The 27,548-nt window shown below is 41.3% G+C and overlaps 1 protein-coding gene across 2 annotated transcripts in view; it reads right to left on the bottom strand.

The window, feature by feature from the left end:
• The window catches only part of ABAT (4-aminobutyrate aminotransferase), a 211,214-nt gene that overhangs the window by 22,787 nt on the left and 160,879 nt on the right, over positions 1 to 27,548 (bottom strand). For both annotated transcript variants that reach the window (XM_068246831.1, XM_068246832.1), the window contains exons 7-10: positions 21,250 to 21,330; positions 15,284 to 15,376; positions 12,584 to 12,646; positions 3,319 to 3,382 (exon numbers count right to left, since the gene is read on the bottom strand). In XM_068246831.1, the coding sequence (XP_068102932.1) occupies positions 3,319 to 3,382; positions 12,584 to 12,646; positions 15,284 to 15,376; positions 21,250 to 21,330 (301 nt within the window). The remainder of the gene's footprint in view (positions 1 to 3,318; positions 3,383 to 12,583; positions 12,647 to 15,283; positions 15,377 to 21,249; positions 21,331 to 27,548) is intronic.

The raw sequence follows: 27,548 nt of genomic DNA, 5'->3' as shown, positions 1-27,548 counted from the left end.
AAGAAGTTGCTACTAAAATGTATACACCAGTACTTAGCAGCACTTCCCAAACAATTCCTGTGTCAATTGAAAAAAATATGTGAATCGATAGTATTCCTTTAAAGAGACTCTATAACAAAATGTTCATCCTTATTTCTTCTGTCCTATAAGTTCCTATACCTGTTCTAATGTGCTCTGTCTAACTGCAGCCTTTCCTATTTGCACAGTGGCTGTATTATCTCTGTTATATGATCTAATCTTCTCTCCTTTGTCGGCTTTGTCGGGCTGAGGCAGTCAAGCTGGAATGTGCTGTGCTGCTTGTGATTGGCTAGAAGCTATACACACCCTCTCCAGGTCCCCTGCACACTCTGTATGACTCACACACTCAGCTCTTCTCAGCGTATCACTTGCTATGTCTTTTGTTTGTAAACACTGGATAAAAATGGCAATTACAATCCAGGATTGCAGGCAGAAACAGCACAGAGGGACCCAGGAGAACATAATGAATAGAATGGTATGCTTTTTATTGTAAGAATTTTAGAGTACAGATTCTCTTTAAGAAAGTGATTTACAACAGACATCCCAAGAATATTGCTGAACTGAAACAGTTCTGTAAAGGGGAATGGTCAAAATTACTCCTGACTGTTGTGCACATCTGATCTGCAACTACAAGAAACGTTTGGTTGAAGTTATTGCTGCCAAAGGAGGTTCAACCAGTTATTTAATCCAAGGGTTCACATACCTTTTCCACCTGCACTGTGAATGTTTACATGGTGTGTTTAATAAAAAACATGGAAACATTTAATTATTTGTGTGGAATTAGTTTAAGCAGACTGTGATTGTCTATTGTTGTGACTTAGATGAAGATCAGATCGCATTTTATGACCAATTTGTGCAGAAATCCATATAATTCCAAAGGGTTCACATACTTTTTCTTGCTACTGTATATGGTAACTTTGGAGAGTGGTTGGCACCTCTGTCAGATCTCTGCTGCTAGGACCTTAAAGGGAACCTAAACTGAGAAGCATATTGATTTTTCCTTTTAAAATAATACCAGTTGCCTGACTCTCCTGCTGATCCTGTGTCTAATGCTTTTAGCCACAGCCCCTGAACAAGCATGCAGATCAGGTGCTCTGACTGAAGTCAGACTGGATTAGCTGCATGCTTGTTTCAGGTGTTTGATTCAGCCACCACTGCAGCCACAGAGGTCAGCAGGACTGCCAGGCAACTGGTATTGTTTAAAAGGAAACATCCATATCCCTCTCGGTTTAGGTTCCCTTTAAAGAGAGACTGAAGCGATTTAGAATACCTGTTTTCATTCAGCAGGCAGCTTTAGCATTACAATTCAAACTGATTTGCCGCATCCCCACGGCAGAACGAGGTCTTTATCCACATGAAATCATGGGGCAAATTTCCACGGCTTTCCAAGTCACAGATTTTGCTGCCCATGGGAGGCAGAGCTGAGCGGAGTAGCTCTGCATCCAGTCCAATCAATCTCTGCCGATCTCCACCTCTCTCTGCCCCTCTCAGTGAAAGAAAGCTGAGAGAGGTGGGAGGAGGCTGAGATTGACTGGACTGGAAGCAGAGTTACTGCACAGAGCTCTGCCTCTACCAGGAAGCAGAATCTGAATTTTGCCCCGGGGATTTCAGGGGGATTAAGACCTCGTTCTGCTATGGGAATGTGGCGAGTCAGTTTGGATTATAATGCTGAAGCTGCCTGCTGAATAAAAACAGGTATTCAAAATCAATTCAGAATCTCTTTAATGCAAGCTATACACACATAAACATTTCCTGTTCGATTTAGAGTGATTGAATATGCTCAGAATTTATTGTACAACATGTGTGACCAACAGTAATTTCAAACAATTTCCAAAATCGGTAAAAATTTTCGATAGATTAGGGGCAAGGCAGGAGCAGCAGTAGATCGACTGTCCCCACAGTTCAATCGATTCAAAATCTTTTGAGGTGCTGTGTATGGTAGGAATCTGATCAGCGAGGTTTCGACCGTTTTGTGACAATGGCCTCAATTCACTAAGCTTATCTCCTGTCTTTAATAACGTTTCTAGAGTTATCACCATGGTGATACAGCATGTAGTATTCAGGAAACATTTTACCTCAGGCAAACCTAAAGTTAACTCTTCTGTCTTCAAGTTAAGGTGAGATCTCTAAAGCTAACTCTTCAATCCTTAAAATAACTCCAGAATTCTGAAAATAACTACACAGGAGGTAACTTAAGGAATGGAGAGATCAGATAACTCTCTCACTGTGTGTAGTTAAGTTACCTCCTCTGTAGTCATTTTCAAAATTCTGGAGTTATTTTGAGGATTGAAGAGTTAGCTTTAGCGATCTCACCTTAACTTAAAGACAGAAGAGTTAACTTTAGGTTTGCCTGAGGTAAAATGTTTCCTGAATACTACATGCGACAACTCTAGAAACGTTATTAAAGACAGGAGTTAAGCTTAGTGAATTGAGGCCATTGTATGCATATTTATGTATGAACACCTTTCATTTCATTGCTGTTCAATTCATGGTCAGGAAGAGACAATATCCCTCATCGTGGGTCCTGTATTACAGGGACCCAGACAAAATACAATCGCTTTACTGCACTATTCACTATTCAGTACCAGTAAAAGTTGAATAAACCTGGAGATGTCCACTCTATAGTTGCTCCAACCAGGCTTGGCTCTCTGCTCTCAGGGACCTGATGACGGCAGAGAGCCGAAACCGGTTAGGGCAATTGTATTTTGTCTGGGTCCCTGTGATACAGGACCCACAATGTAAGTTTGTGCTTTACCTTGCTTATGGCATTTGTACCAATAAATTGTGTATTAAGTTTTGGATACTAACCAGTGTCTCATATTTGGTTGTGGTAACACTATCTGTGTTGAAGCACTGGGTATCTGCAGGTTTAACCCTGTGACGGCTGTCTTAAGTTTACTGCAAAGGCACTGTCTGCACTAAGGAGTATTGCATCAATGGAAATAAGAGCTTTTAGCTTTCTCTACAAATATCCAAGCTAAGCTTTGTTTTCCTGTATTGAAAGCGATAATCCCCTGGTAAAAGCAATCGATAATTGGGGACAGATCAGCAAATATCTTCTTTTCCTTATCTCTCGAGCGCAGGTTGCAAGATGTTAGAATAACATTACTCCTCTGGGAAGGACTAAAATGTGAATGCAGAGTACAATATTACAGCTAGAAAGTCAGCAATAGCACAGGGCTGTTCATTCCATTTTAGTAATTTGAATTCATTCAAATGTATTCTAAATGTATGTGTTAAAATAACGCAGTGGATGGTGGCAACATTATGTGGTTTAAGAATTTGAGATTTCTTTCTTACCCATTGTCCGTCCATGAAAGCCACCCATAAAGGACAAAATGCTGTAGTCAGGACACCCTGGATACTAGATAAGAAAAAGAACAGTCATTACAAATTCAATTCACTGCCTGAAACAGACAAAAGATTGCCTTCTCACAAAACCGAGAAGAAATTATCACAAGATGATGCTACAAGATGTTTACCTTAGACAGAGTATTTTACAGTACATAGCTTTTTCAGTAACATGTGTACTACATTTATATCAGCAATACATTTTGCGTATTTTTTGGCTGATTTCATGTTTGCCGTTGTTTGCACCATGACACAGTATATTGTTTTCACCTTTTGACTTTATTTGTGCTCCTGATGAAGCCCCCCTGTGAGAGGGCTGAAACATGTTGGGTTAGGGTAATTTATGTGTCTATGAGGGAAGTGTGGCTAAATTAGTAGCTGTATCCTGTGCTTAGGTATTACACTGACATTAGCCAAGAAACAGTGCAGTGACGAGTACACTATAGTGGCTGTATACTGTGCTTTGGTATTACACTGACATTAGCCTAGGAACAGTGCAGTGGTGAGTACACTATAGTGGCTGTATACTGTGCTTTGTTATTACACTGACATTAGCCTAGGAACAGTGCAGCGGTGAGTACACTATAGTGGCTGTATACTGTGCTTTGTTATTACACTGACATTAGCCTAGGAACAGTGCAGTGGTGAGTACACTATAGTGGCTGTATACTGTGCTTTGTTATTACACTGACATTAGCCTAGGAACAGTGCAGCGGTGAGTACACTATAGTGGCTGTATACTGTGCTTTGTTATTACACTGACATTAGCCTAGGAACAGTGCAGTGGTGAGTACACTATAGTGGCTGTATACTGTGCTTTGTTATTACACTGACATTAACCTAGGAACAGTGCAGTGGTGAGTACACTATAGTGGCTGTATACTGTGCTTTGTTATTACACTGACATTAGCCTAGGAACAGTGCAGTGGTGAGTACACTATAGTGGCTGTATACTGTGCTTTGGTATTACACTGACATTAGCCTAGGAACAGTGCAGCGGTGAGTACACTATAGTGGCTGTATACTGTGCTTTGTTATTACACTGACATTAGCCTAGGAACAGTGCAGTGGTGAGTACACTATAGTGGCTGTATACTGTGCTTTGTTATTACACTGACATTAACCTAGGAACAGTGCAGTGGTGAGTACACTATAGTGGCTGTATACTGTGCTTTGTTATTACACTGACATTAGCCTAGGAACAGTGCAGTGGTGAGTACACTATAGTGGCTGTATACTGTGCTTTGGTATTACACTGACATTAGCCTAGGAACAGTGCAGTGGTGAGTACACTATAGTGGCTGTATACTGTGCTTTGTTATTACACTGACATTAGCCTAGGAACAGTGCAGTGGTGAGTACACTATAGTGGCTGTATACTGTGCTTTGTTATTACACTGACATTAGCCTAGGAACAGTGCAGTGGTGAGTACACTATAGTGGCTGTATACTGTGCTTTGGTATTACACTGACATTAGCCTAGGAACAGTGCAGTGGTGAGTACACTATAGTGGCTGTATACTGTGCTTTGTTATTACACTGACATTAGCCTAGGAACAGTGCAGTGGTGAGTACACTATAGTGGCTGTATACTGTGCTTTGTTATTACACTGACATTAGCCTAGGAACAGTGCAGTGGTGAGTACACTATAGTGGCTGTATACTGTGCTTTGTTATTACACTGACATTAGCCTAGGAACAGTGCAGTGGTGAGTACACTATAGTGGCTGTATACTGTGCTTTGTTATTACATTGACATTAGCCTAGGAACAGTGCAGTGGTGAGTACACTATAGTGGCTGTATACTGTGCTTTGGTATTACACTGACATTAGCCTACGAACAGTGCAGTGATGAATACACTATACTGGTTGTGCACTGTGCTAGCACAAGACTGTTTTAGGCTTAACCTACAGTATTAAGCCCTCATAGCCACATCACATATAAGGAAGTAGGGCAACACTACCGACCCTTTTTTATCCACTCCCAGGATGTAGTATTACAAAAAAACAATAACTCTTATGCTGGGAATACACGGTTCGTTTTTGCCTTCGTTTAAACCTTCGATTCGTTCGGTAAACGAATCGAGTGTTGAAAACGTATGTGAAAATAGTCATAATCTCATTATAGTTTCGATTAATAGACCCCAAAAACGAACGACTAGTGATCGAACATGTTTGATATCATCTCTCTTTATCCATCTAATCGAGCCATTGGTAGGCTTGATGGCTGTTCAGATCGATTATACATTCGTTTTTGCTAGTCCGTCCCTGTAAAAAGGGATTTTCGTTTCGTTTCTTTGCAGCCTTCGATCATTGGAAAAACGAAACCATCAGAATCGGAAAAAAAAACTAAACCGTGGGTGGTGATATTAACCGTATGACTGATTATTTCGGGATCGAAAAGGACAAAAGGCACAATCGAAACGAAGGTTTAAACGAAGGCAAAAACGAACCGTGTATTCCCAGCATTATGCTTTAGTTGGAGTTAAAGGTTGCACAGCAATCTAGTGTTTGCATATTAAACTTGGAAAGAAATGATCATGCTTAGAGGTGACCTAATTAACATGTAAATACATGTAAAGAAAGTGTAGAGGCTTAGCAAATGAGTTTTTTATCACCTAGGTCTGTACAAATGGCAAGAGGACATGAGCTGTGCAGGATGAAAAGGAGATTTTACCAGCTGTTTAGAGACGTTCTCCATAGTTAGGGCCTGTCTCTACTCCTCAGTTTTTCTGCGAATTTTCTGCACAGGAAAATTGCAACTAATGTTAATCAATGGGCTAGTTCAAACTTGAATGCATTTTTCACATGCAGAAAAACAATTGACAGCAATACAATTGTCAGACAACTCATGCAGAAAAACCGATGCACAGAAAAACTGATGAGTGGAGACAGGCCCTAAGGGCTGATTCACACTGCAAGAACTTTTTAAGCGCAAGAGATTTTAAAAGCTCTTGCTAGTGCAATGCTATGGGGGATATTTACAAAATTTCATTTCTCCAATGAGAACACACACAAAGGATAACATTAGCAAGAGCCTTTAAAAAACAAAAAAGCTCTTATAGTTTGAACAAGCCTTGAAAGTGTTTAAAATATCTTATAGTGGAAGCAGGTATAGTAAATGCTGTATTTGCATTTAAAAGTGGCTTGGATGCTTCCGTAACCATGAGATATTTTGGCAGATAGATGGTTCGATAGATCATTTCTGACAGGTCCGATCTTTCTACATTTCTGCAGGGCTGAATTTAGGATGCCAGAACTTCTGTTTCTTATAGACTCCTGAGATGTAATCCAGCCCTGTCTATGTCAGATACTTGAGGGCTGACAGGCATCTGAACCAGCAGTGCAGTGTTTCACTCAAATGCTATTCTGCTAGCGAGCAGAAATTTTGTGGCAACCTTAATGGTGCTTCCCGACGTTCGGCAAATTAGTCGTATTTTGGCTCCCGCAGGGAGACACGGAGGAGCCACGCTTAGCCGATGCACATGAAATAAGATGACAGGAAACAATGGGATCAAGTACAGCATTTGTGCTAACAATGGAAAAAAGCCGGTACCGACAGCAATCAAGCGGCTAGCGCACCAACTGTTGTTTAATGTCAGTTTAGCGCCTGTCTGAACCGACCCTTAATCTTCAGTTTACTTGTGGTAAAATGAACACTGTGTGGGTTGTACAGCCCTCAGTTCTCACCTTCTCTGGTGACACCACACATACTAAGGAAAGCAATCCAGTGAGAAAGGAAGCAATAGTAACAGGCAGTGCTCTCTCTCTCTCTCTTTATTTTTGTCCATTCCTCACTTCTTGCTGTTTGAGCAGCAATAGTTAAGAAAAAGAAAAAGCAACCCCTCTATATATAAATTATCAATGAGCACTGATTGGACCAGGACACCAGGGAAGTATAATATATATCTTTATTGAAGCCGAAATTTAAAAATTAAAATCATCTAAAACAAAGCAAGCCGTATCCATGCCTATATAAGGCCCCAATAATAACAATTATGCGGTTGACCTCGCAGGTAATGGAGGGCACAGCAAAATGTATAATCAATAGGATAAAATAATTTCCAAATAGTGCGTCCCTCTCAAAACGACATGTGAAAAAGTCAGCTCAGTATTAAGGAGTAATGCAGTTTAAATAAAATGGGTTAGATTAAATACTGAGTCACACAAGTCTTGGTATCACATAATTGTTTACACTGATAATTCACCATTATTAGCACTAGGCACTTTATTGGTTGATGAGCAATTGCTCCTATGTATTATGCACGTTTATGCACTTTATGACTCCTGTAATGTACTGTTCATTGATTGATGGATTCAATACTACTAGCACCTTTTTTCATTCTAGTACCAGTTAGGTATTTTTATAGGTACAGCAATCTTTCTATATATATCAGTGCGCTTCTCTTGATGCATAGTGTGACTTCCCCGGTGTCCTGGTCCAATCAGTGCTCATTGATAATTTATATATACAGGATCTTCTCAAAAAATTAGCATATTGTGATAAAGTTCATTATTTATTGTAATGTACTGATAAACATTAGACTTTCATATATTTTAGATTCAAATACACACAACTGAAGTAGTTCAAGCCTTTTATTGTTTTAATATTGATGATTTTAGCATACAGCTCATGAAAACCCAAAATTCCTATCTCAAAAAATTAGCATATTTCATCCGACCAATAAAAGAAAAGTGTTTTTAAAACAAAAAAAGTCAACCTTCAAATAATTATGTTCAGTTATGCACTCAATACTTGGTTGGGAATCCTTTTGCAAAAATGACTGCTTCAATGCGGCGTTTCATGGAGGCAATCCGCCTGTGGCACGGATCAGGTGTTATGGAGGCCCAGGATGCTTCGATAGCGGCCTTAAGCTCCTCCAGAGTGTTGGGTCTTGCGTCTCTCAACTTTCTCTTCACAATATCCCACAGATTCTCTATGGGGTTCAGGTCAGGAGAGTTGTCAGGCCAATTGAGCACAGTAATACCATGGTCAGTATACCATTTACCAGTGGTTTTGGCACTGTGAGCAGGTGCCAGGTCATGCTGAAAAATGAAATCTTCATCTCCATAAAGCTTTTCAGCAGATGGAAGCATGAAGTGCTCCAAAATCTCCTGATAGCTAGCTGCATTGACTCTGCCCTTGATAAAACACAGTGGACCAACACCAGCAGCTGACACGGCACCCCAGACCATCACTGACTGTGGGTACTTGACACTGGACTTCAGGCATTTTGGCATTTCCCTCTCCCCAGTCTTCCTCCAGACTCTGACACCTTGATTTCCGAATGACATGCAAATGTTGCTTTCATTCAAAAAAAGTACTTTGGACCACTGAGCAACAGTCTAGTGCTGCTTCTCTGTAGCCCAGGTCAGGCGCTTCTGCCGCTGTTTCTGGTTCAAAAGTGGGTTCAAGCTTCCATCTGCTGAAAAGCTTTATGGAGATGAAGATTTCATTTTTCAGCACGACCTGGCACCTGCTCACAGTGCCAAAACCACTGGTAAATGGTTTACTGTCCATGGTATTACTGTGCTCAATTGGCCTGCCAACTCTCCTGACCTGAACCCCATAGAGAATCTGTGGGATATTGTGAAGAGAAAGTTGAGAGACGCAAGACCCAACACTCCGGATGAGCTTAAGGCCGCTATCGAAGCATCCTGGGCCTCCATAACACCTGAGCAGGGCCACAGACTGATTGCCTCCATGCCACGCCGCATTGAAGCAGTCATTTCTGCAAAAGGATTCCCGACCAAGTATTGAGTGCATAACTGAACATAATTATTTGAAGGTTGACTTTTTTTTGTTTTAAAAACACTTTTCTTTTATTGGTCGGATGAAATATGCTAATTTTTTGAGATAGGAAATTTGGGTTTTCATGAGCTGTATGCCAAAATCATCAATATTAAAACAATAAAAGGCTTGAACTACTTCAGTTGTGTGTATTTGAATCTAAAATATATGAAAGTCTAATGTTTATCAGTACATTCCAGAAAATAATGAACTTTATCACAATATGCTAATTTTTTGAGAAGATCCTGTAGAGGGGTTCCTTTTTCTTTTTCTTGTGTATATGCTTTAATTGGGTCTGGGACCCTTTTCCCCCATCAAATATATGTTACAAGCAATATTAATTGCCCAATTATGTATGCTCGCCTATTTTTCTTGTTTTAAATGAGCAGCAATAGTTAGTGAGGGTAATGACACTGACACAAAGGACAAAAAAACCTAGAATGATGATGTAATCCAAGCCTGTCAATCCTCTTTGGCAGAGCTGGGACAAGGTCCTCCAGCACCCAAGGCTGAGACACCAAAGTGCGCCCCTCCATCCCTCCCACCCCAGCCATCACACACTGATTGCTATTAGACTAAGAGGGCCACAGGGTCCACAACCTTCCCAACACCTTAATATCTAGTTATCTGGCTTGCAGTCACTGCTATGTATCCCCTTTTCTTATTTCTTTCTGCTTCAAACACAATAAGGAATGACAGCTAAATGAATTGTGCGCCCCCTACTACACTGCGCTCTGAGGCTGGAGCCTCTCCAGCCAATGCCTCGGCCCGGCCCTGCTCTTTGGACAATGGCTACCTTTCAGGATAGCGCTCATGAGGACCAAAGAGGTCTGTTTACCTGACTTGCACCCATAATGTATCTATGAAACATTTGTATCCCAAACAACGTGCAGAGTTTGGGCTTGATTCACAAAGCGGTGCTAACAGTTAGCACGCTGGTGAAAAGCCCTTTATCACGCCTAAACTCAGTTTAGGCGTGATAAGTTTAGGTGTGATAAGTTTAGGCGTGATAAATTTAGGTGTGATAAGTTTAGGTGTGATAAGTTTAGGCTTGATAACTATAGCACCAACTGGGTTAGCACTGCAGTGCACAGCTGATCAAAAGTTTTGCGCTAGCAAAGTCTGGTGCACTTCGCACTGCTTTGCGCACGGGACTTTGCGCGCGATCTAAACTTATCTAAACTTATCACGCCTAAACTTATCCAGGGCTGTGGAGTCGGTCCAAAAATCCACCGACTCCTCAGTTTAGGATTCCACCGACTCCGACTCCTCTAATTTGCATATTACAATTCTGTTGATTAAAAGTATGTAACATGAAATTCGTCTCTTAACTGCCAACGCTTAGGAATTTTACAAGACAACTGAAGTGAGAAGGATATGTAGACTACTATATTTATTCCCTTTAGACTAAAACTAGTCCTTGGTAAGAGTAGTAAAGGTACAAACCGGAACAAAGAACATCTATCAGGCCCTAGGCAATGTAAGTGTGGGTACATGTAAGAATGATGTGCAGGTACTCTGCAGGGGAATGAGATTGTAAACAGACAACACCTCTGTGTTCAATGTGCACAGCATTCTCAGTGGATTCCCTGCAGCTCTGTGGGGAGTGCATATGTAGAGTATAGTACTACTGTGTAACAAAGTAAACCTGAGACAGATGAAATTAAAGTTTTATACATACCTGGGGCTTCCTCCAGCCGCCTTCAGGATAATCAGTCCCTCGTTGTCCTCCTCCACCACACACTCCGCCGCCAGGAGCATACTACACCTGTGCAGCACTATTGCGCAGGTGCAGAATGTTCCTGGCTGTGGGAGCGGCATGCGGCCAGACAGCGCTGACTGGCTGAAGTACCAGGACTCATAGCAGAAGATCCGGGTGGTGGAGGACAGCAAGGGACTGATTAGCCTGAAGGGGGCTGGAGGAAGCCCCAGGTATGTATAAAACTTTACTTTTCATCCGTCTCAGTTACCCTTTAATTTGTAGTCACCAAACCAAATTTTAACAACATATCAAATTATTTGATTTCATCAGCAAAGGGAGTGCATACATTTGCATAAATCAGCATCAATGCAGAATTATTTCCATCTATTTGACCATCTCTATTAGTGACACAGCTACACATCAGGCTTTATTCTTACAGCATAGATTTTATTTAGTATATATAAGAGATTCCTGTGTACACATCATATATACAGTCACAATCAGATATGTATATCTGACCTTAAAAATACGGGGACTGCTTTATTGAAGCAGCACAAGTAACTAATTTTGATTGGTTTATTTCATTTTTGTGGACTAAGCACAGCTATTACTGTATATATACTGTATATATACATTATTTTTAATGACTATTATCTGAGAAATAGAACATTTTATCATATTTTCTATTTTAATTACAGTTACAAATTCATTAGGAGTCGGAGCATTTTTTTCTGACTCCGACTCCAGGCACCCAAAATTGCCCGACTCCACAACTCCGACTCCACAGCCCTGAACTTATCACGCCTAAACTGGCTTTTCACCAACGCGGTGCAATGGTTATCACGCCTAAAGTCTCTAACTGGGTTAGCACCAGGGATAGACACAAGATCGAGCCCTTTGTGTCTATAGCTATAACCAAACTTGCTTTCACAGCTGACTGGGACCGATTATGCAGCAGGCACTTTTCCTAGCATTGTGATGTCCCTGCTTGCCAACTTAAAGAGGAACTGTAACCAAGCATTGAACCTTATCCCAACCAGTAGCTGATACCCCTTTTCCCATGAGAAATGTTTACCTTTTCTCAAATAGATCATCAGGAGGGTCTGTATGGCTGATATGGTGGTGAAACCCCTCCCACAGTGTGATGTCAGGACCTAGGTCCTGACATCACACTGTTGGAGTCTTGTTGCGTTGTGGGGAATAATTTCCAACTGCCAAGCAACCAGTATCTCCCTCTGTGCATATGCATATCTATAAAAAAAAACCTTTTAGCCTATCCCATTGTTTGGGGGTGTGGTTCTAGATAATGGCAGTTGGTGCTGTCTGCGTTTTCATGTCTGCCAGTAGAAAAGATGATTACGTGCAGGCTGATTGTGGGTCAAAAAATATGAAAAAATTACATGACGAATATCAATCTCTTTTCTCACTTTGGAATGTATTGATTCCCCCCCGTTTCATTAACGTTCCTCTTTAACTGACAAACCAAGCAGGAGTTGAGAAAGCACATGTTCCTGCTCACTGTACCAACTCACAAAAACCAGTCTGAAGCAGTGGGTGGATGAAATAAAATCTGGCTATAAATGGAGTTGGAAGCCAGTGGCCAACGAATGGACAATCCGGTTCTAATGCATCCCCACTCAATCCAAACCCAGTTGACTAACAGGTTTTAATAAGTTAGGAAATGTTAATATCTTTTAACACATTTTATTAATGCAATTTACCTGGTTAATCATGCAGGTTTCCAGCTCTTCTTTCGTGGCACGGCTAGGACCTCTTTCTTTGTTCTGAAACACAGTCATTATTCACAGTGAGGTACAACCACACAACAAAAAGCTTTGTTACGGTATTCATTAAATCCCATCTGGCAACTTAATATCTCGAAAGAGTCACGTGCTCATCTACCAGAAACACGGGAGGAGAATGTTCAGGAGTTTCACTTCAGAGAGTACCATCTACTTCATCAGTCATTTTAAAAAATGACAGAATAGATTCATCAACAAATAACTGCGCACTGGCTGCTATTTGGATGTAACAAATATACTGTCTGTAGGACAAATCTTTGCTTATTGAGGGCTGGTTCACACGGGCGATTGCGGGTCATTTTCCGCCAATTTTTGTGCAAAATTATTTCAAATTAGCAGTACTTTGTTTGGGAGGTGGGGGTGCAGTACTGTGTTGAAATGCTGCCAGCTTCCTCTACTAGAGGTATAATCACTGTGGTAACTCACCGCTGTTCTGGAGACCTGCAGTTTTGCTTGAAAAAGCTCTTTACAGCAAGTGGCAGTATCTCAGTTTAGGCTAGGTTGATAAAAGAGAAAGTGGCAAATGGGTAATCACAAAGTTGTCCAACCCGTGGATCTACCTCAAGGCTGTGATTACATGGCCCTCCCAAAAGCACGTCAGAAAAAATACCCTCTTTAGTCATCATATATCCTAGGTGGCAACCACATAATGTCTAAGAGTTGGTATTTGAATTTGGGATCCTACATTCGTAAACCTGAATAATGCTGAACACCGCACTTCTGCACTTATGCTAGTGGACAAGGTCACGGAAAGGTCACTCACACCATGCTTCATGTGACTGTGATGCTTTCTTCTTCCAGCTTGGACAGAGAAAGCATCGGAGTGATGATGTCGGGTGCTGAAGTGCTGTGTTCAGCAAAATGTGGGTTTATGAATGCAGGATCCCAAATTCAAACGCCAACAATACTATCTAACTATGAATAGGGAATCTGCATTTTTAATGCACACACATTTTAGTTTTACTTTAGTGAGACTCTTAATTTTAATTCGAGTCGGAACCAGGTCTGGTACTGTAACGACTCTCCATGAAACCAGCGCATGAGATTTGGGCGCAGCTGGCGCCACCATAGGCTGTAATAGGAGTTAATAGGCTATAGCAGGCACAGGGAGTAACTTCAGCGCTGTCAGAAGACGGAGCTGAAGTTACTTTTAAAACATAATAATTCGGCTTCCAGCAATTGCTGAAAGCCGAATTGTTTTATTCCCCACTATCCATGGCGGCCTGGAGGGGGAATAGTATTTAATACGGCCGGGACTTGTGCGGCAGCAGGAGCAGCCGTATATCGGCTGAATCCTGCGCCCAAGTCTCCAGTGCCGTTATCTCTCGTACGCCCGTGAGATCCATTTAGAATGGGGATATAATCCTGAAGGTAAGCATGTTCTCCAGCTTAATTATGGAACGTAGTGCCGGGTTCTTTATCAAAAGTCCGTAGACATTTCTTCTTCCTCCACAAAGAGGTTTTTTTTTACCACTATTAATGCTAAAAGGCTTTTGCTGTTGCATGACCTTCCCATCTCCCCAAATTACCATGGTCACATCATAAATGCCTCAGCAATGGCTGCTGCCACTAAGGGTTTTTAGAACCAGAAGCCAGGTTCATCACTATCACTCATGTGTTAATGAATATGGAGGCGGCCATATTTATTTCCTTATAAACAATACCAGTTGCCTGGCATCCTGCTGATCTTCCTGGCTGCAGTATTGCTGGAACACATATGTGAAACAACCATGTGGCTATTCTAGTCTAGTCTTCAGTCAGAACACCTGATCTGTATGCATTTTCAGGGTCTAAAGCTAAAAGTATAAGCGGCAAAAGATCAGCAGGACAGCCAGGCAATCTGCATTGTTTAAGAGGAAATACATATGACAGCAACATCCCTGTCACTTCAGTTGTGCTTTAAAGCAAAATGGATATTTACAGGATTTTTTAACAGCTAGGTTTATACTACATGATGTTCTGGCAGCTGGGCTGTGAACTCCAGGCTTGTCTGCTGTACCTTTCAACTTGGGAAGGCGTTTCAGCTGAAGGGATACACGTCACAAACAAAATGCACAGTAAACCCTTTATATTAAATTAACATTTTTAATAAAGGAAATCAAGGATGCTATAACAGAGATGTACTTTTCGAAAGATCTGAAACGTTTCTGTACGGCTCATTGTGAACCCTGAGAAGTGTTCGGAAGTCTTGTCTCACAAACTCAGTTTTTCCTTAAAGGACTTCCGAGGCGAAGTTAAAAAAAATCTATTTTTACTCCCCTGGGGCTTCATCCAGCCCCTCGCAGCAGTCTCAGTCCCCTGACGCTGCTCCGGTGGTTCTCGGTGTCCCCGCTGACCGCTTGCAATGATGGCAAACTGCCGGCAGGGTCTGCTCTTCTGTGCAGGCGCAGTACGTGGTAGATGACGTGGACACTCCGGCACGCGCAGAAGTGCCGACCCTGCCGGACGGTCGCCATTATTGCAGGCGGCCAGCGGGGACACCCTGTGGTGAGAAACTGAGGCTGCTGCGAGGGGCTGGAAGAAGCCCCAGGTGAGTAAAAAATAGATTTTTAATTTCGCCTCGAAAGTCCTTTAAATGGCAATGTGTAATTACAATCCACTTCAGAAATTTGCACTTACTCTGTACCACATAAATATCAGTTTAAAAGCATTTTCATTTGAACATGATCCACAGGACATTGTAATGGTTTGCTTCAGTCCCTTTGGTGCAATCTAAAAGAAAAACAAAATGTAAAATACACATTTTAGAGGCTGAGCATTAATGACACTGATCTGTATTAGCAAAACAATCTACAGCTCCTTCTGATGTGTGTATATATACCGTAAACATGAATGACTAAAGGTAGTTAATGGTATATTTTACTCAGATGCAATCAATCGATCAAATTTGTGGGGTTGTAAGTAATTGGATGGTAATTATCAATTATTCCTATAAACCGGCTGATTAGGGTACCTTCTCTCTTCAGATACAGTCAAAAAATCCAACATTGCGAATGACAAAATTCTGTATTCCACCATAGAATCGTTTCACATCGATTTTCTCCACATGCATAATTTTCTGTATAATTTGATTGTAAAAACCCTATCGAATGATCAATTCTGTGGAAAATATTGCACTGTTAATGGGCCCCTTAATGGCACCCATACACGGTACATTAAAAACATTTGCTTTTCCCATATTTTCGGGAAAATCGATCGAATCGTATCCGGTCTTTTTCTATAAAAATACGATCAGACATGCTGGAAAAATCGTTATATTTGATCTAACGGAATAATCGAACTAAATCATCTAATCAAAATTAAAAAAAAAAAATTGTACCATGTATGGGCCTTTAGGGTGCATCCACGCATCCAATTTTACCACTTCTAAGCTTATATAAATCACAGTGATCTCAAAAGGTCGCCACCCCTCTAATTTGGTATACAGTAGAAAAACAAGAAAACAAGTTCAGACGTAAAACATCACTTTTAAATACACTAATCAGTGGTCACATATGACATGGCATAAAATAGTCCTTATTACACGATTGTCAAGCATAAATCACCTAACGCACAATTTGCGGCCCACAACAAGGTCACGTCTTCAGAGGCGTCATTTTGCAGGTTTATAGTTTGTGAAAAAAGATGGATAAAATCATAAAGCATACAGCCACATCAAGGGGATGTTGCACACATTCTTATCGTTCAGTCAGCCCAATTATTAATACACCGAAAAGTATCCAACAACAGTCACTATAGTTAGAGTCAGGTGGCTTCGGTTTCTAAGTTCTTTGAATTTGTTTTCACAAGTTCCGTCATGTGAGGCTGCGAGATATACGGCGCTGTGACGGTGAATCAGCTTAAGGTCCCTATCCCTCTAGGAGCATTTGAGGTGCTAAATCGCAAATCGCTAGGGTTTGCTAAATAACATAGGAATCGCGGTATGTATTTTCCACTACCACAATTCGATTTTAACCAAAGCGTGATTGCGCCTCGGATCGATTTTTACCACGATTTTGCTATGCAGTGCAATTGCAGAAAACATGAGGGACTTGCTGAATCACAATCGCTGGCGTTTAGCGCAAGCGTTAGCGATTGCTAGTGGAAAAGGGCCCTAAGGCCCCCTGCACACTGCAAATCCGATTTGCAATTCTGGTTTTCCCTGGATGCTATCAAAAGAAAAACGCAGAAAAAATGCAGTATACAGTACCGATTAAAAATCGGAATCGCATGTGAAAAGCGATTAAAAATCGAAATCGGAATCGCATGTAGTTTGCAAGAGGCCTGAGTTAGCTACATGCAAGCTTACTTACACTATCTGTTCATAGTTTGCCAAATCTCTTGGCCCTTATACTACATGGGGCTGGTAAAATTAGGCAGCCATTGGTCAATCAAAATGTGATGTGTGTACCAGGCTTAAAGCCCAGTATACAGGATGTGAGTTTGAAGGAAACATTTATAATATGGAAAGCTTACACTTTCAAGGCCCATACCCAACAAATGATTTTTCCTAAAAAATTTTGCACGACAAAAGGATTTTTTTCACAATATCGAGCAACACTGTTTAATGAAAATTTGTTAAACAATGTTGACTGATACACGCCACCCGCAGTGATCATTCGTCTTTGAATGACCGACAGGTTCGATTAAGTCATCGAGGATCCATACGATTCTTATTGACTGGTGTTTATTCCAGGGCTGTGGAGTCGGAGTCATGGAGTCGGAGAGTCGGGCAATTTTGGGTGCCTGGAGTCGGAGTCGGAAAAAAAATGCACCGACTCCGACTCCTAATGAATTTGTAACTAATTAAAATAGAAAATATGATAAAATGTTCTATTTCTCAGATAATAGTCATTAAAAATAATGTATAAATACAGTATATATACAGTAATAGCTGTGCTTAGTCCACAAAAATGAAATAAACCAATCAAAATTAGTTACTTGTGCTGCTTCAATAAAGCAGTTCCCGTATTTTTAAGGTCAGATATACATATCTGATTGTGACTGTACAGTATATATGATGTGTACACAGGAATCTCTTATATATACTAAATAACATCTATGCTGTAAGAATAAAGCCTGATGTGTAGCTGTGTCACTAATAGAGATGGTCAATGAGATGGAAATAATTCTGCACTGATGCTGATTTATGCAAATGTATGCACTCCCTTTGCTGATGAAATAAAAAATTTGATATGTTGTTAAAATTTGGTTTGGTGACTACAAATTAAAGGGTACCTGAGACGGCTGAAAAGTAAAGTTTTATACATACCTGGGGCTTCCTCCAGCCCCCTTCAGGCTAATCAGTCCCTCGCTGTCCTCCACCACCCGGATCTTCTGCTATGAGTCCTGGTAATTCAGCCAGTCAGCGCTGTCCGGCCGCATGCCGCTCCCACAGCAAGGAACATTCTGCACCTGCGCAATAGTGCTGCACAGGTGTAGTATGCTCCTGGCGGCGGAGTGTGTGCATGCGCACTACGCCCGACTGGCTCAAGTACCTGGACTCATAGCAGAAGATCCAGGTGGTGGAGGAGGACAACGAGGGACTGATTATCCTGAAGGCGGCTGGAGGAAGCCCCAGGTATGTATAAAACTTTAATTTCATCTGTCTCAGGTTTACTTTGTTACACAGTAGTACTATACTCTACATATGCTCTCCCCACAGAGCTGCAGGGAATCCACTGAGAATGCTGTGCACATTGAACACAGAGGTGTTGTCTGTCACCCATAAACCTTGTTCAGATTGTGCATGAAGAATGTGTAATAGAGGAAGAATCTCCTCATTCCCCTGCAGAGTACCTGCACATCATTCTTACATGTACCCACACTTACATTGCCTAGGGCCTGATAGATGTTCTTTGTTCCGGTTTGTACCTTTTACAAGTACTCTTACCAAGGACTACCTATCACAGGAGATCGCAAAGGCCGCCAACAGACCAGCCCAACTATTCCGCACAGTTGATAGACTATGTAATCCATCCTGTCTAAAACCCACTATAACTCCCTCAAAGGAGCTATGTGAGAAATTTGCCTGCTACTTTGCTGACAAAGTATCTTCTATTCGGTCTCTCATTCAGTCCACAGCACCCAAGACTCATGCAACTAATGGAAATAGCTGCAAAAACAACCTAACACCCTGGACTGATTTCAAAAGTATTAGTGAGGAAGAGATCTCAGACACCCTCTGTCGTCTCCACCAGACAACCTGCGACCTGGACCCTGGACCAACTAAACATATGCTGAAATGCCCTGACCTGCTTGGTCCAGCATTTCACAAAATAGTAAATTGCTCTCTGCAAGCAGGGAGGTTTCCTACCTCTCTAAAAGAAGGAATCATCAAGCCCCTTCTCAAAAAACCTTCCATGGATCCAGATGCTATGAGCAGCTACAGACCTGTCTCCAACCTCCCCTTCTTAGGTAAAGTTATTGAAAAGGCTGTCTATCTGCAACTTGAAACCAGGCTGTCAGTAAACAACATCCTGGACCCTCTACAATCTGGCTTTAAGAAACACCACAGCTGTGAAACAGCCCTCATCCAAGTCTGCAACGATCTGCTCATGGCAAGGGACAGAGGGGAATGCTCCATCCTAATCCTGTTGGATCTCTCAGCTGCTTTTGATACAGTTGACCATGAAATCCTGCTTAACAGACTGCAGGAGTACTGTGGCATCAGTGGATCAGTCCTCCAGTGGTTCAGATCATTCCTGACTGACAGAACACAGAGAGTATCCCTAGGACCTATAATGTCCAAACCTGCACCTCTACAATTCGGAGTGCCACAAGGATCAATCCTATCCCCTCTGCTGTTTGCAATCTACATGTTGCCACTCGGTACACTTATCCAACGACATGGCCTGACATACCACTGCTACGCCGATGACACACAGCTATACCTGTCCTTCAAACCTGGTGGAACAGACCCTACCCCAAAAATAAACTCTTGCTTAGCTGAGCTTCAGGCATGGATGAATGATAACTGGTTGAAACTGAATGCTGACAAAACTGAGGTCCTGTTTGTCCAAAGCCAGTGCTCGCCATCAAAACAGCTCTATCCTAAAGCAACACCAATCAGGATTGGGAATTCAGACATAAACAGCTCCAACCTTGTGCGCAGCCTTGGCGTACTAATCGATGGGGAATTGAGTTTCAGAAACCAAATTTCATCTGTAGTTAAATCTTCCTTCTTTCATCTGAAGAACATTGCAAAGATTAAACATCTGATTCCCCCAGAGGATCTTCAAACCCTAGTCCACGCCTTCATCACATCACGGCTGGACTACTGCAATGCCCTTTATGCTGGCCTCCCCAAAAAAGACTTGCGTCGCCTGCAATTAGTGCAGAATGCTGCTGCCAGATTGCTAACAAACCAGCCTCGCCACTGTCACATTACACCGATCCTTCGCTCACTGCACTGGCTACCAGTAGAATGGAGAATACTCTTCAAGATTGGACTGCTGACATTCAAATCCCTGCACAATCTGGGCCCTGGATACATGAAGGACTTGCTGAAGCTGCACCACACCTCTCACAACCTCAGATCAGCAAGTTCTATAAACTTGGTCACTCCCAGAGTGCACCTCAAAAAATCTGGAGACAGAGCCTTCTGTCATGCTGCCCCTACTCTTTGGAACTCCCTACCACACCCAGTAAAGACAGCACCATCCCTGGAGCTATTCAAATCCAGACTGAAAAGCCACCTGTTTAGCCTGGCATTTCCAGATTTATAAAATTCTTCCCCTGTACCACGATGGTCGGAGCCATGCTTATGCGCTTTGAGTCCCACGGGAGAAAAGCGCTTTACAAATGTTATTTGTTGTTGTTGTTGTTGTAGTTTTAGTCTAAAGGGAATAAATATAGTAGTCTACATATCCTTCTCGCTTCAGTTGTCTTGTAAAATTCCTAAGCGTTGGCAGTTAAGAGACGAATTTCATGTTACATACTTTTAATCAACAAAATTGTAATATGCAAATTAGAGGAGTCGGAGTCGTGGAGTCGGAGTCGGTGGAATCCTAAACTGAGGAGTCGGTGGATTTTTGGACCGACTCCACAGCCCTGGTTTATTCGGTGCAATCACCTTTAGATTGTAAGCTCGCAAGGGCAGGGCTCTCTCCCCCTTTTGTGTTTTGGTAACCATTATACATTTTATTCATCATGTTAATTTTATCACTGTCATTACCAATTCTATAATTTGTATTTTGTATCATTCTTTGTATTTTGTCACTAATTATGTATCTTGTATATTGGTGTACACCATTGTCTGTATTATTATGTACTCCATGTTTGTTTCTTACTTTGTACAGCGCCCCGGAATATGTTGGCGCTTTATAAATCAATAATAATAATAATCATATAAATGATCGTTTACACGATCGCTGATATCTGCCGGTGCAAATGATGAGTGCAGAAGCGGCCAGATGGATTGAGGAAACGATTGTTTGATGGTGGCAATCCCTGATCCATCTGGCTGCATCTACCAGTGTGTATTCTGCTTCAGACTCTCGAGTTAGCCAGTGAATGTAATCCTCCTTATTCAGAACTTTTAGTGCAGTTTCCTCTCCACAACTGCATGTGGATGTGATGGATGACAAATGACCTTGCGTACTTACAGATAACAAGGACTCCTCCAGTTTCTCAGTGAAATTCTCGGGAGGCAAAATGCCTAGAGCTGGTCTGTTGATGAATGTGCTCTAAAAGAAACGGCAAATGTTAAGTGACAGTGATAATGTGTCATTGCCATCGCTTACGCGAGGCTGTGCTCAGCGTTTTCAAGCAAACATGAAGCCTAAACTGCCTGTTGGATCTTGTGTGCTGCTGTAACATTCATAAATATATCACTATTCCATGATGTAAGGAAACACATAAAATGGATTTTCCAACAGCTAAATCCCTGTTAATAAATGTAGTGTTTTACAAATACTACACGTTAATGTGTCCCTGAACTATGTCAAAATAGGACCAGCTGAGTAAAATGAGATGAAGAGTGAAAAGCAAGGGTGCTTATGTCAAACATCCAGTTATGTGCAGCAGTGTAATTTAAATTAATGGAGCTTCTCTGCATGACTGGCTGTCTTCAGCGAACATGGCTTCACCTCACTGCTCTCCCCTTCTGGAAATCCCCCAATGACTTTCTACTAATGGACTTCTAATCAAATTTCTGTTCAATGAATTACACCAGTAAATATAGTGATGCTCGTTCTTCAATGACTTTTGTAAAGCACTTTGTGGGTTAGTGCTGTATAAATAATAATATAATTATAGAAGACTGCTGACGTTTATGTGATACTATGGAAGTCGTGAGAATTATCAATCAGCATATCTGGTTGACTTCTTCACACTACAGGCTTGGGTTTCAATATCAAAGTGAAACAAAGAAAAGAAAAAACACATTTTTACAAATAGCAACTACACTGTTGCGCAAAGGTGGATCAGCGCATCACAAGGCCACCTCCAAATGGCTACCAATCAGAGGTGCGCTGAGCCCCCCCAAAAAAGTACAAACGCACCTTGAAATCAAACAGAAGCTCTGCATTAACATCAATAAGCAATGCTATTACATGGGAGCAGCTAAACAAAGTTACTTACATTTACAGCAATTACACTGTGCTACACTTACAAGCCATTCTGGTGATGACCGCTAAACCTTATATACAACTAAGTTGACTGAATGTTTAAACCTCCATATTCTAATATGTCTGAAATAGTTCAATCTGCAAATATGTCTAATCCAATGAAGTTAGTAAGGCACAAATTAAGGGCCATATCAACAGTCCACGCTAAAAGCACCATGTTATAAATGCCTCCGATCATGGGTGAATTCACATAAGTCTAGGTGGCTCAACATACAATAAAATGATCCAATTTTACAAAAATTCAATAATAACGATCAGTTGTAAAGAAAAAAGTAAGGCTAAGGGCTTATTCATATAGAGTTACCTGCTCCCATGGAATTGCTGGACTCATGCAGTAAGCTTTTAGCATTGGCAATTGGTATGGTGCTTAATTTGTAGCTGGACATTTGAGCAGGTGACAGCCGATGTAGTGGTTGCCTGCACAGTAACTGCAATTTGTGCAGCACGGTGGTGTAGTGTTTAGTGCTCTCGCCTTGCAGCGCTGGGTCCTTGATTTGAATCCCGGCCAGGCATTGTCTGCAAAGAGTTTGTATGTTCTCCCCATGTCTGCGTGGGTACTCCGGGCACTCAGATTTCCTCTCAAGTCCAAAAAACATACAGATATGTTTATTTGGCTTCCCTTTAAAATTGGCCCTAGACAATAATGGGCATATGACTATGGTAAGAAAGAGTAAAGTCTTCCAGATTGTTGGTGCTGTGTTTGGTGTGTTGGTGTGTTGGTGCTAAAGAAATCCCCTGCCCCCCTTAATGACAATACAGGAAATTCCCCATGGAATAGAAAATTCCATCTTTTACAGATGTCACATGTACCCCTGTGGGAACATTCTGTCATGGTAACAATTGTAACATTCTGGAATTCACTTTTGTCTCATTATGAACAGTCACAGGAAGTGAGGGAAACCTCAACAGAGACAGAAAAATAGATGTAAGCCTTTTCTACTCCACCTAAAAACCTTTGGCCAGACTCCCAAATTAATCCATAATTATATTGGAAGCATAAGTGGAAAAATAGGTCTTCTAAAAAAATGGACTTAGGATCTTGTAGCTACATGTTTCAAAAACCTGTCTTCAAGAAAACCTGTACTGAAAATTAAAAGTGAAAATAAACATACACCGGTCATACGTACCTCCCATGTAGTCTACTCCTCAATCTCTTTCTCCTCTCCTGCGTCCTGTTTGTCCACTGTGATCAAGGGAATTCTCTGTCCTCCATTTTGAAAATGGCAATTACACCATAACAGCTTCTGGTCAGCACACAGTTAAACTGTAACATCGCCCACTTGAGCCATAGGGAAACATGGACACATCAGTTCTCCTCTCAGATGTAACTGACAGCAACTGATATATAACTGAGAGCAACTGATATATTTCAGTTCTGACAAAATGTTGTCAGAACTGGAAGGAATCATTGTCAGAAGAAAATGGTGAGCTTCTGAGAGGAAATGATGGCAAGACAACTATGTAATGTTCAATTGAAGTTACCTCATGTGTTTATTTTAAATAATTTTACTCAGTACAGGTTCTCTTTCAAGATCGGCCAGCATTACATGCTTTGCAGGTACCCTCACACACATACAGACAATGTAACCAGTGTCTTAGCTAGCTTGACCAATTACTTCTGCAGTTGTTCACCAGACATACACTCCTGTTAGGACTTACAACCAGTTTGAGCTGCATGGTTCTATCCTAAAGAAGGGGACGAGTAGTCAACCTGGACTAACAGAAGTTACACAAATTACATGGAGCATGGGAAATAACTGCTACTAGAGCTCCGAACTATGCTCAGCACTATGGAAGCTAAAGAAGGAGGTATATTGTATTTACTCAGTGCACAAGTATGTAACGTAAGCATGTTGTCTCACTGCAAGCATCCTAACATACCGTACCTAATCTATTATTAGTATCAAAGCTAAGCTCTTTTACAACAGGCCACATGACAGAATCAAATATCATGTACAGATGTTAGACAAGGTGAGTGGAAGCTTTCATGATTACATTGAAGAGCTTCTGAATTGTATCTGAAAAGTGTGATGACTCCTGGATAACCATAAAAGCTACCGGATGTTTTATATAGATTAGAGGTAGATTCAATAAACACATTGGGCCTGATGCACTACACACTGGTGAAGTTGCCGTGCACAGGCAGCACATGGCAATTTTACTGGTTCTAATGTTGCTAGAACACCGCCCGTTAACCCATTAGTGCTGCGCATGTTGCTATGGTAACAAGCAGCGTAATGTGCGTTACCAATACAATGCATGGGTTAACCCGGCAACATGTGCGGCGTTAACGGATGGTGTGATCGCAGTGTTAGTACCGGTAAATTGCTGTGCAGCTGCACCTGGCAACTTTACCAGCGTAATCTGCATCAAACCCATTGGCCCCTATTCAATAAACTTTTCTCCTGAGTTTTCTCCTAAGAGATCTGTTCACACCTCTTCAATAAAATAGATTTCAAGCAAACAGCAGCAAGAAAATACTGAAAAGAAGTTTAATATTTCTTTTTAGCTACTTTTTGGCACTTTTTAAAGCGCAAAATACTGGAAAGTCACTTAGTAGAGAAGACAGGAGGGAATTCGGGAGAAAAGTTCATTGCATATGGGCCATTGAACCTAATTACATTTTGTTAAAGAACAACTAAAGTAAGAGACACATGGAGGCTGCTATGTTTTTTTTCCTGTTAAACAATACCAGTTGCCTGGCATCCTGCTGATCTCTTGGGCTGCAGTAGTGTCTGAATCACACCAGAAACAAGCATGCAGCTAATCTTGTCATATCTGACAATAATGTCAGATCTGCTGCATGCTTGTTCAGGGTCTGTGGCAAAAAGTGTTAGAGGTAGTGGTTAAGCAGGACAGCTAGGCAACTGGTATTGCTTAAAGGGTAATAAATATGGCAGCCTCTATATCCCTCTCGCTTCAGTTGTCCTTTAAGACTAAAGGCTCATACACACATCAGACTATAGTCTTTGGAAACTGAAAGATCACAGACCAATCTTACCACCCTTCATGTAGTATGAGAGCCATACCTTCACAGTCTTTTCTATGGAGCTGAACTTCCCATCAGATAGAAATCTTTGCAAGATGCTGCACACACAGATGCTGTACAGACACAAAAGATCAGAATCTGCAAAAGATCTGTTCCTGCCAAAGATCCGTTCCTGCAAATTGCATTCATAGTCTATGATATCTGCAGATCATCATACACACCTTGTTTAACAGATAGTCACCTGCAGATCAGATCCACCAGGATGGATTTTCAGATCAACAGATGAATGTCAGTTAAATAAGTTGTGTATGATGATCTGCAGATATCATAGACTATGAATGCAATTTGCAGGAACGGATCTTTGGCAGGAACAGATCTTTTGCAGATACTGATCTTTTGTGTCTGTACAGCATCTGTGTGTGCAGCATCTTGCAAAGATTGTTTTCTGATGGGGAGTTCAGCTCCATAGAATAGACTGTGTAGGTATGGCTCTCATACTACATAGAAGGGGGTAAAATTGGTCTGTGATCTTTCATTTTCAAAAGACTATGGTCTGATGTGTGTATGTGGCCTAAGACACATCCGATATCATAATAGTGATAAACTGTGTATTGAGTGAAAAAAAACAAAAAGCAAACATTTAAAGGATAACCGAAGTGACATGTGACATGATGAGATAGACATGGGTATGTACAGTGCCGAGCATCGGTTGAAAAGGGCGCCCGAGCTGCCTGTATGAAAAGGGCGCCGCCATAGACATCAATGTTATTTCTGGAAATATGGGCTACAAGGTGTAGAAAAGGACGCCCGAGTTTTGATATAGGCTACAAGCGGGCTCCCCTTTGTAGCCCATATTTTTTCGGCTACAGTAGGGCGCCCCTTTGTAGCCCATATTTTTTTTCCGGCTACAAGGTTTTCGGCTACAGCAAGGTGCCCCTTTGTAGCCCATATTATTGCCTTTTTTTTTGTAGCCTATGTTTTTATATGGGCTACAAGTGCTGGAAGCCGAATTATTTCATTCCCCCACTATCCATGGCGGCCTGGAGGGGGAATAGTAATTTACACATCCCGGAGTTTTTTTGTAGCCGAAGTTTGTATATGGGCTACCAGCACTGTAAGCCGAATTATTTCATTCCTCCACTATCCATGGCGCCCTGGAGGGGGAATAGTAATTTATATATCCCAGAGTTTTTTTGCAGCCGAAGTTTTTATATGGGCTACACCAGGCGCCTTTTTTTTTTGTAGCCGAAGTTTTTAGATGGGCTACACCAGGCGCCTTTTTTAGTAGCCGAAGTTTATATGAGCTACACCAGGCGCCTTTTTTGTAGCCAAAGTTGCTATATATGGGCTCCACCAGGCGCCCTTTTTTACCGGCGCCCTTTTCATGTAGACCCGCCTAGCACACAAATAACTATGCTGTGTTCTTTTTTTTTTTTCTTTCTCTGCCTGAAAGTGTTAAAATATCAGGTATGTATGTCCTGACTCAGACAGGAAGTGACTACAGTGTGACCCTTACTGATAAGAAATTCCCATTTTTATATCTTTCTTACTCTCAGAAGCAATTTTCTGTTAGGAAAGTGTTTTATAGTTGTAATTTCTTATTAGTGAGGGTCACACTGTAGTCACTTCCTGTCTGAGTCAGGACTGAGTCAGCCACTTACATACCTGATATTTAACTCTTTAAGACAGAGAAAAAGGAACGCAGCATAGTTATTTGTGTGCTAGGCACTGTACATACACATATCTATCTCATCATGTCACTTCGGGTATACTTTAAGACCTGAGCTTGCACAGCCATCTGATTTAGCATAGTTGCCTTTAAAAAGCTGTAGCCTTATTGTCTATTAATGAGATTCTAAATCAGCTCAGTTGAACTGATTACTAACAAATGTAAAAATTTAAATGCTATATTTTCTTAATGTGAATGATAGCTAAACGACCAAAAAAAGTCACACAGCTTATATAATACTGCAGAATAAGAGCATTAATCTTGGGAAAATTAGTGTAGCTTACTTTTTAATACTCTCACTGGAAAATCTGTCACTTCTCTTCTATTGAGTCTAGACTGAGGAATGGAAAAAAATGCCTCATATCTGTATGATTGAGAGGCCATGTGACTTCTAACATACAGATCTGGGAAGGGATTCTCTGCCTGAGGGCTAATATCGCATTTACTTCCTATGGCTCCCAGCCTAGACTGGGCCTAGGAGAGAAGAGGTCCATCGATTTTGAATAGAAATGATCAGAAAATCGATCAGAAATACAATCGGAAATCAGATTGGACCTG

The sequence above is a fragment of the Hyperolius riggenbachi genome, chromosome 7 (genome assembly GCF_040937935.1).
Source record: "Hyperolius riggenbachi isolate aHypRig1 chromosome 7, aHypRig1.pri, whole genome shotgun sequence".
Classification (NCBI taxonomy): domain Eukaryota; kingdom Metazoa; phylum Chordata; class Amphibia; order Anura; family Hyperoliidae; genus Hyperolius; species Hyperolius riggenbachi.
This window is presented reverse-complemented; position numbering and strand designations above follow the sequence as displayed.